This window comes from Electrophorus electricus, chromosome 16 (assembly GCF_013358815.1).
Source record: "Electrophorus electricus isolate fEleEle1 chromosome 16, fEleEle1.pri, whole genome shotgun sequence".
Classification (NCBI taxonomy): Eukaryota; Metazoa; Chordata; class Actinopteri; order Gymnotiformes; family Gymnotidae; genus Electrophorus; species Electrophorus electricus.
Window position 1 is genome coordinate 13,960,393 of NC_049550.1, and position 9,713 is coordinate 13,970,105.

The 9,713-nt window shown below is 47.2% G+C and overlaps 2 protein-coding genes across 5 annotated transcripts in view; both read right to left on the bottom strand.

The window, feature by feature from the left end:
- LOC113591343 (Na(+)/H(+) exchange regulatory cofactor NHE-RF2) overlaps positions 1 to 4,034 on the bottom strand; it is a 15,764-nt gene extending 11,730 nt beyond the window's left edge. The window contains exons 1-3 of the mRNA XM_035534600.1: positions 3,783 to 4,034; positions 3,202 to 3,522; positions 268 to 435 (exon numbers count right to left, since the gene is read on the bottom strand). Coding sequence (XP_035390493.1) covers positions 268 to 435; positions 3,202 to 3,522; positions 3,783 to 4,016 — 723 coding nt within the window. The 5' untranslated portion in view covers positions 4,017 to 4,034. The remainder of the gene's footprint in view (positions 1 to 267; positions 436 to 3,201; positions 3,523 to 3,782) is intronic.
- Positions 3,956 to 9,668, bottom strand: nthl1 (nth-like DNA glycosylase 1). Of its 4 annotated transcripts, XM_035534602.1 has the most exons (8): positions 9,188 to 9,668; positions 8,568 to 8,794; positions 8,022 to 8,192; positions 7,554 to 7,713; positions 7,318 to 7,423; positions 6,783 to 7,210; positions 4,160 to 4,251; positions 3,956 to 4,048 (listed from the first exon to the last, which is right to left on the bottom strand). In XM_035534602.1, the coding sequence occupies exons 1-7, from the start codon at positions 9,468 to 9,470 to the stop codon at positions 4,214 to 4,216; spliced, it is 1,413 nt and encodes a 470-aa protein (XP_035390495.1). In that variant the 5' UTR covers positions 9,471 to 9,668; the 3' UTR covers positions 3,956 to 4,048; positions 4,160 to 4,213. The 4 variants fall into 4 exon arrangements, with proteins under 4 accessions (XP_035390495.1, XP_035390494.1, XP_026887614.2 ...); XM_035534601.1 differs by lacking the exons at positions 3,956 to 4,048; positions 4,160 to 4,251 and having other exon boundaries at positions 6,208 to 7,210; positions 8,568 to 8,791; XM_027031813.2 differs by lacking the exons at positions 3,956 to 4,048; positions 4,160 to 4,251 and having other exon boundaries at positions 6,208 to 7,210.
- Between the last annotated feature and the right edge of the window lie 45 nt (positions 9,669 to 9,713).

Here is a 9,713-nt window from a genome sequence, read left to right on the forward strand (position 1 = left end):
GCTGCTTATTTCCACACAGCACCGAACATTTACATTTTGTAACTCTAAAATGTATGTTCCCTTTATCCTCCAACACTGGGTATGTGGCTCTAGGGCAAGTCATTTGTTCTTATCCACAGACACTTACAGATCGATATGATGGTGTGTGTGTGCTAGATTCTTGCTTTATCAAGCGAACCTCACATAACATATGTGCAAGTTGAATTGTTTTGAGTGACGTGGCGAGTGGAGAGACTCGGTAACCAGCGCTGCTGCATTCGGACCCACCGTGCTCTGGGCATCCTCCGCAGGGCCGGCGGGTATCTGTACGCCGGGGTGTGGTCCGCTCAGGTCCGCCTGGCATTCGGGCTGGCGGTCTGACAGGGGAGGGGGCAAGTCGTGGTCCGGGAGGGACATCAGGGAGTTCCTCCCCCCCCTAGGAAATATGGCTGGACTCTATATAAAAGAGAAGAGGAGGCATCATGTGATATGATATGGCGGGAGGGCTCCCTCAGTGCGCGGCACCAGCGAGTGTGTTGACGTGTTGGTGTTTGGGCCTTCTGTAGCAGGCAGTGCTTCCCTCAGGCCTCACGTATGTTAACCTGACTATGTACACAAGTGTGTGTGTGTGTGTGTGTGTGTGTGTGTACACACATCACTACTGATGCTGCATTGGCAGTGCAGAGGGAAGCACCGTGAGGTGCAAACCTTTTCCTGGGTGTTAAATGCTTTCCTTTGTATACATGTGTGTGTGTGTGCGCGCACGCAACAACAGCAGACCGATATTATTTACATGTGAAAGTGTGAATCAGGATATGAGGTTATCTGAAGTGCCCTGAAACACACACACACACACACACACACACACAACAACCTTGTTAGATCCACCATGTAAATCTAACCGTGTTAGATCCACCATGTAAATCTAACCTTTGACAAAAGCACTTTAACCGGTCATACTGCTGATCCATTACATCATCTGTTTCTTGACACACACCACTCCCCTCTTTCTTCCTGTTGCTCTCAGTTTGCTCTCGGAGCCACAGGGGAAGGCTGTGCGGTATATAAAGGATTCTCTACTCTTTAGTTTCACCACTGAAGTAGGACAACAAGTGGGTCACACGCTCTGACTCAGAGAGGCCTGCTGCCATCATTGCAGTAGCTGATACAGCCACGCTGACACAGGCCTAGGGCCACAGCCACGCTGACACAGGCCTAGGGCCACAGCCACGCTGACACAGGCCTAGGGCCACAGCCACGCTGACACAGGCCTAGGGCCACAGCCACGCTGATACAGCCATATAGCGTGTCTCAGTTAAATCACTACTCAGTCTTAGTTATATATTAGCTACTATTAATGTTGAATCAACACTGATGCATAAAACCATGGTTGATCATTTAAACATTGTCAAGTTTATTTGGAATCGGTGAACTGGTTGACATCTGCCCAAAAATCAGATCTCATGTTCAGAGCATTTATTGGGCATTTTCAAGATTATCAACCCATATAAATGATCAGTTAGCAGTGTTATCAGTGCTAGTCTGAACCAGATTACAGACAAGGTAGTCAGAACTAGACTAGGACAATCACTCCTTGTGGATCACGGGACTGTGTCCATGTGTGTCTGTCAAAGTCTAAGGCATCATAATTGACTCACCAACTTTCAGATTGTGTAATCAAGCGTTTTGTACCGTCGTTCTAACCAACAATGCATGTGCCATTATTGTTCTAGTGTCAGCCCGCTGCCAAACTTCACCTCACAACACTCTCAGCTTTGAATGTGCTAGCGTTTCCATGCTAAGAGAACATTTGCGCTCTGTGTTGCGCTCTTCTGGCTCATATCAGACAGAGCAACCAGCATGGTGCCTGCACCCTGCCGTCTAAATTTAGGCATCTGGGGATGTGGGACCAGCAGGGCGGGTCCGGGGCCACTTCCAACATTTCCTTTCATACACTCTACGTTGTACAACAAACGGACAAGACACTGAGACCAGAGAGTCAAAGCTATGCTAATGCAGACTTGTGCAGTGGGGGACATCAGCTGACTGCGACGGAGGTGCAACTCTGACTCCTGCTGGGGTTGTATTTCCCGGGATCAACTCTATGTCAGACTGTATGCACCGATAACCAAGCACCCAGCCACTTTGTTTTATGGCTGGGTTTAACCTCAGAACCCTATATCTGATAACATTCACTGCCTGCACACGCACGCACACACACACACACACACACACACACACTGACCAGAAGTGGAAATGTCATGGAGAGATTTTATCAGTGTTGAGGCTCTAGAAGGCGTGTGTGTAAGGCCGGAAGCGGAGACTCTGCTAGACTCTTCCTGCTGTTGTTCAGAGTTACAGGATCAGCAGACTGCACTGAGGCATGACGTACAGTAGGGTCTTCTGTAGGTATGTGTGGTTTTGTTCCATAATGGCACTCATGATGAAGAGCACTCTTCCTGAACTTCCGCGACGCTCCGTGGATGCGTCTGACAGAGGAAGGGGAGGGATTGGGCTTGCACTGCACACAGAGCGGTGGGCAGCAGTGGCTCAGTGGTGAAGGTACCTGACTAGTAATCAGAAGGTTGCCAGCTCAAGATGCACCTCTGCTGGTCCCTGAGCAAGGCGCTTAATCCTCAATTGCTCAAGTTGTGTTCAGTCATAATTGTAAGTCGCTTTGGATCAAAGCATCAGCTAAATGCTGTAAAATGTAAATGTAAACAAATGACGGAGCAAGATAATTTGCTCTGCATAGAGATATGTAAACACCTCGACTAGCACAATAGGTTTATCCAGTTCACCTCCTTTTTCATCTCTCTCTCGCTCTCTCTCTCCCTATCTATCCATCTCCCCCCCCCCCCCCTCTCTCTCCCTTTTCAGGTTAACACCTAATAAATCCAAAATATAACATCCAAAATACTTCAAGGTTTCTAGCAGACCTCAACACTCCTGCTGAGTCTCAGACAGGCTGCTGGATGGTGGGGTGGGGGTCACATGCCCAATGTAATACAGCGTTTTTTGGCTATAAACTCATAAATGATTGGTATAAACAGAACACATATCCATTATGTCTTTATTTTAAATATCAAATGTTCTATATTATGCGAATGTAATTAGGAGAAACCATAATGTTCATGGCAACAGGCTGTTGGTTTGTTAATAAATATCCGTTTTCTCCCAATGGTGTTTTTAGGTCAATTCCACACCGTCTTGTGCTCTTACCTTATTGCTGTTGACAACGGTATACAGGCTGTCCATCTCTGCAGTGACGCTGGGCCTCCTGGGCTTGTTCCCGCTGTCCCTGAAGAAGGGCAGGGTGACGGAGTCCCATGGCGAGAAGGGCGAGGAGGACATATGGGGGGACGAGGAGCAGGACGTGACAGGGGACGAGGCCAGTGAGGACGCTCGGGGGGACAGGCAGCCCATCTCCACGGCCAGGTCCTCGGTGCAGGGGAGGCCGTGGAAGTGCAGGAGGTCGTCGGTGGCGCGGTCCACCACCAGGAGCCTGGTCCTGTGATCCACTGCCATTATCTTCTGAACCACCTGAGAGAGAGAGAGAGAGAGAGAGAGAGAGAGCCAAATTAAATGAGAGATGAGCAAAAAGCAAACAACTACACAGTTCTACATAAACACGAACATCTCTCGACATCGCTAGGAAAACCCCATCGCGAATTAAGCGCAAACAAGTAGTTAAACATTAACACTGCCCCATCTGCAAACAACCGCAGGGCGCCGAGGGAAAAAACCAAGATGCGGTCCGATAGATTCCTTGCGCTGTGTGCGTAAAGGACGACGGCGCCCACCTGGTAATGAGGAGCGTGCTCCACGTTCTCTCCGTTGACTTCCACCACCCGGTCGCCAGATCGGAGCCCGGCCAGATCGGCTGGCGAGCCGGGCTCAATTTTGCGAATGAATTGCGCGCCTCGGTTCCGTTCGCCGTGCAGGTGAAACCCATATCCACGCGGTCCCTTAGTCAAATAGCAAAGCCGTGGCCGCAGGCCTCTTCTGATCAGCTCTCGCTCCAAACGGTAAGCCATATCCACAGGGAACGTCCAAATAGCTGAGAGTCCTAAAGACAGCCGATCCGTTAAATCATCACGCACATATCGGCGGCTCAGATGCCTATTCAGCCATCGCTTACCAGCTTCGGTGAAGTAAAACTAGACGGATTAAAACATACCTTTAAAATCCGTCCTTCATCGAGTTAAACTGTCCAAAGTCATGTTTGTGAAGGTTAGACCGTAGGAAAGTGGTCGCAGTCAACTCCAATATCTGCCAGAGGCAACAGGTATTTCAGACATGTCCAGCAGTGTTCCGTTCAAATCAGCCATAAAACAAATATAAAATCCGTGAATGAAAAAAAATATACCGTCACTGAAAACGTATATTCAGAATTCCTGTGAGCACAGACAGTGAGAAAAAGAATCTCTGAAAAGGTAAGCAAGAAATGTGCTAGATGATGAGGGCCGAGCAGACCTGTGTGTATGTGGTTACAGAGGAGCTCTAATGCACCATTTCTTAGCACATCACCTTGTATTCTCAACCTCAGGTTGGTTGGGGAAGGCGGTTTGAAAAAAACTTTTTTTTTTTTTGTTTTTGCTGTAGTTGTACTGCCCTCTGCTGCAATTAGTTTGGACGAACATTTGCGCGTAAAATCTCCACTAAGAGCGCGAGAGGCGGCGCGTGCACCACAGTAACCTGGAACGTTGACGCCGTCGCGCTGCGGTTGTGGAACGCGCTCAAGAAACAAACCCGCGCGACTAAGAAACATGTGCAGCGCTACGCCGCTCAGATGATCGTCTAACGATTGCAGCACATCTGAAAATTCGGAGTCTGTTTGTTTGAACTCTAAATACAAAAAGAAAATATTTATTCAAGCTGACTGTTACTTAACGTATAATTTATGAAACAAATTCCTGTCGGAAACGGAAAGCAAATCTTGTGTTAACATTGCCAAATCCCATTTTACGTTAAACAAATCAGTAAAAGACCCAAAACACAGGTTTGGAACAGTTTGCATGACACAAATATTTAGACTTTAACTAAACTACATTTTAAATCTACATTTTATTAAGATGAACCGTTCAGTCGAAAACATGTACCGATTGCATTTTTTCCCTATAACTAAAGAAAGTTTCTTGTGTGTGTCCGGATTAAAAGGCACAGCAACCATCTTTAGTAGAGCCCGAGAAGTTGATTACAAAACACTCCGCCATTGCGCCCCTCGAAAATAAGGGATGTGTAAGCTAGATAAATGTGCCATGTATTATGTCTTAGGTTAAAAATAGACCTCAGATAATGCAACTGCAGAGTCTAATCACATTACTTCATGTACATCAAGCCTGGCACAGCAGTGGCGGTTAGGATTAGATCCAGTAAAAACTATTTAAAAATCACGATATTGTTGGTTAGTTCAATTCGGGTCCAGGTTCTGTTATGGACAGGGTACAGTTTGTAATTCAAGTTCGGTTTATAATTTATTGAGGTTCAATTATGTACAGTGTACAGTGTGTAGTTGGTTGAGGTTCAGTTATGCACAGGGTATGATTACAGGAAGTCTAACACCTGGCTACCTTGGAGTTCACATCTCGCAGGACCTGTCCTGGTCCTGCCACATCAACTTCCTGGCAAAGAAGGCTCGTCAGCGTCTTTACCACCTCAGACGCCCAAGAGACTTCAGACTGCCCTCCAAGGTACTGCGGAACTTCTACACCTGCACTATCGAGAGCATCCTCATGGGGAACATCACAGTCCGGTTTGGGAACAGCACCAAGCAGGACAGACAAGCACTCCAAAGGGTGGTGTGTTCAGCATCACTCATACGAAACTTCCTGACCTGCAGACCATCCATTACAAGCGGTGCCAGACCAAGGCCAGGAGGATTGTGAAGGACCCCACCCATCCCAACAATAGGCTTTTTTCTCTGTTGAGGTCAGGGAAGCGCTTTCGCTCCCTGAAGACCAACACAGAGAGACTGAAGAGGAGCTTCTTCCCACAGGCCATTCGGGCCCTGAATCAGGGAAACTGATAAACTGTGGGGACCACCACCACCATGTGACTGTAAATCTGTAAATTTGTAAGATGGAATTGTACATACACATATATCCACATATCCACTGTACATTGTGTATATATACATATATTGTACATACATTGTTATATATATTTTTTGTATATTTAAATATATTTCCTTATGTACCTGTTTTTTTCCCCTCAGTTTGGACAGAGCACTCTCAAACCATTTCACTGCGAGTTATACCGTGTATGACTATGTACGTGACAAATAAACCAAACTTGAAACTTGGCTACATAGCACATTGCTGGTTAACAGGTGGTGTGGGGCTATGGGTGGTCATGTTTAGGCTATACTGCTAGAAACAGGGCAGGAGGAAACTTAGACATTACGGACTGACCTTTGCCGTCATATCAGCTAAGTCCAACATGCAGTAAATCAGGGTATGTCCAGCTCTCAAACCTGCTCTGAACAGGGTGAGGGAGTTTGATAAACCTTTGATAAACCTCAGCCAACACATATATTCCTCAATAAAGTCAGTCCAGATTATGATTATTAGATCATTTTTATATTTTGTACGTGTGAAATGTGAATGGTCATAGTGATCAGAGCTTCACTGTCTTGTAGCATGACTCAAATGTCAAAATATCACATATGAAACGTCTCAGACTTTGCTAGTGCGTTTGTCTAAAGAGTGATTATATAAACAAGGGGCAGCTAATACAAACTTAGTGCTTATGGGCTCTAGATCGTAGCTGGGGGAGAGAGGTCTGTTTCTGCACCACTTTACCTGCTCCTGCAGGGGGCACTCTCCCCTTACCCCTGCACCTCATTGGCTGGAGGGCTGGCGGCTCAGTCGCGGTTTCTTCCTGCCTGCCCCCCCGTCTCCCGGAGCTGAGATCCGACCGTGGCGTACCGTCACTGTCTTTGGTGTCGGGAGTCTCTGTTTCTGTAGTGGTCCTCTTCCTTTGGGAATGGGATATTGCGGGAAGAGCGTCTACCTTTGGGACCTCGAGTTTAAACTCGGAGTCTGTCAGGAGGTTGGCAGGCTCCCTGGGTGAGAGAGGTGAACCAGGCTCGGGCCTTTTGCTGGGAGAGGTGACGTTAGCAGAGGGACAGGTGTGCTGGTTCAGACAGGTAGAGCACAAAGGAGCAACAGGTAGACACACCTGCTGCCCAAAGCCAACCAGCAGCCAGTTTATTTCACACCAGGTTTCTCTATGGGGGGGAGAGAGAGTGAGAGAGAGAATATGTGTGTATTCTTGCTTGTCAAAAACATAAGTGCTATTCATAAGAGTTACATCACTGTGAATCACTGTTTTTACTTTGGTAACCAGCCCTCTAGTGCTTGTCTGGTGTTCTCTGGGTTCTTGGTCTGAGTGCGAGTCCATCCCAGTCTGTTAGAGATACGGTGAACATGTGTGTCCACTCCTTCTCATACACATGTGCGAGAGAGACAGAGAGACAGTTACACCACAGTTGATTACATCAGAACTTTTGACCGCGCTCTGTACAACTATACTACCCAAAATGCACCTCGTGAACATCACTTTAAGCTCACCTATGCCGGAGACCTGGTTCCAGGCAATGGCCATTGTGAGATGGGCCATCTTGGGGCCGACTCCAGGCAGACGCACCAAAGCTTCCACAGTGCTAGGGATGTCTCCTCCAAACTCTTCATGGATAATCTCTGTCGCTCGCTTTAGGTACTTTACTTTTGTCTGTGTGTGTAAAACCAACAGAAGCAAAACATATTGACACAACACTGAAGAACTAGCAGTAATTGCAGCAATTATCTCAAACTCCTGTTTCAACAAACCAGGTTTTCAGCTTCTAAACACTAGATAGGTGTGCTTGATTAATGCGGAGTAATGTGAATACTCATCTCTCCAGGTAGCAGCTGTCCAACAGCTGGGCTGGCCCCCGGACAGAGCCCATGTGTGCCAGTTTGATATAACATGGAAAATGAGGAGTTCTGTGTAGAGGAATGGTTTCGGCCACTGTGAAATTCCTGTATGTGTTCCGTTACCTTCCAGAAACCCACAGGGTAGATCAATTGGCCCAGGGTGTCATCATCCATTTTGAGGACGGTTTCCACGGTGAGGCCGTGCGCGCGCAGTCGCTGCATGGCTGCAGCGGTCACCTGATCTTTTGTCTGACTGGACAACATCAGAGAGACCAACACCTGGAAGCGCCTCACCTGAGAGAGAGAGAGAGAGAGAGAGAGAGAAAACAGTTTATTTTACTTTAGCTAACTAATAATGTTAATCCACTCATCTAAAGCCATCACTTAATGGTTAGAATAATACAACCTCTGGTTGTCTTTGAATTGCATATCTTGCATGTATGAGTGTGTCTACCAATGTTCTAAGATGTTCTGAATGACTGGGGCACAGAGTCCTTCCTGTAAATATGCACTTGAACATGCACGGCTTTAACATTAAAAACCCCTCTGATTGCCTGGTTCGGACATTACTTCCTCAAGAGCACAAAGACTTTTGGCATGAACCGGATCCAGGTGTGTTAAGCTCCTCCTGGACAGAGAGCAAGGCCTATCTAAGTGCTTCATAATCACCTCAGGTGAAGCCCCTGGGTCGTAGCATTTCTCTGCCCCCATGTGGTCCACAGGTGCATCCCGCCCACTCCTCATCTCCCTGATGAAGGACAGCTGCCTCCTCCAATCAGGCGGCTCCCAGGCCTCCTTCTTTATTTTGGGCTCCTCGTATTCCACTTTGACGTGGCCCCTTCTGCGGGGTGGTCTTAAGGGGGTCTGAATGTGCCTTGGAGCCTCCTTAAGTTCTGCTAAATGAAAATAAAGAATTTATTATCTTAATAATACCATGAATACACACTCATACAGTCCCCATATAAGAGTGTGTTATAAAGACACATGATATTAATACCAGCGTTTCCAGTCCACAACCTCTGAGCCTTCAGATAATCTTTTAGGGTCGCCCAAACTCTTGGTTAGTTCTTAAAAGCACAAAGTTGACCACGTCACCCAGGTTGTTAAACACCAGACTGTGTGGTTTCTGACAGATACGCGCGTCCACAAACAAACTTTTTAAGGTAGTTTAACCGGAGCCAACACACTGGCATCTTAGTGTAACAAACTTTTCGTATACGCCTAACGATTACTGTACATCACAGTTCATATCTAGCCCTGCACAGACTTGACGCTTCTTCGTAGCGCACCTGTAGACCTTTCTAAAGCAGGCTGAAGACGTGGAGACCCTCCCGTCTTGGAGATCCTGCGTTCCTCGGTTTCCTCCTTGACGTCCACCGCATTTACCGCTAGTCCTTTAGCCGTTATTGATTTCGGTCCAGAGATCTCTCTTCGTTTTGGTAAATTTTCGAACTCTGGAGCTCCTTCCGAAGCTTTGGGGAGGGTTGAGGCGACTTTGCGCTCAGCGCCGAAATACGGAGAAGTCATTCTGCAGTATAGCACGCGCGTGCAAAGCGGAGGAACTGCAAACATCCGCTGACACGGAAGGACTCAAACTGACCGTGTAAAAACAGACATTAGCCAGCTACACAGCCCATTTCACTTACGGCCAAAAGTACTTTTCATGGCTGAGTTAAATCTGCTGTTGTTTCTGGAAGCTGCCTACACAACAGCGACCAGCTGGAGGACTACAACCCCCAGAACGCAGGACTACAACCCCCAGAAGGCCATGTGGAATGTTTTTTAAGGAAGTGCATGCGGGCTTATTAGAACATG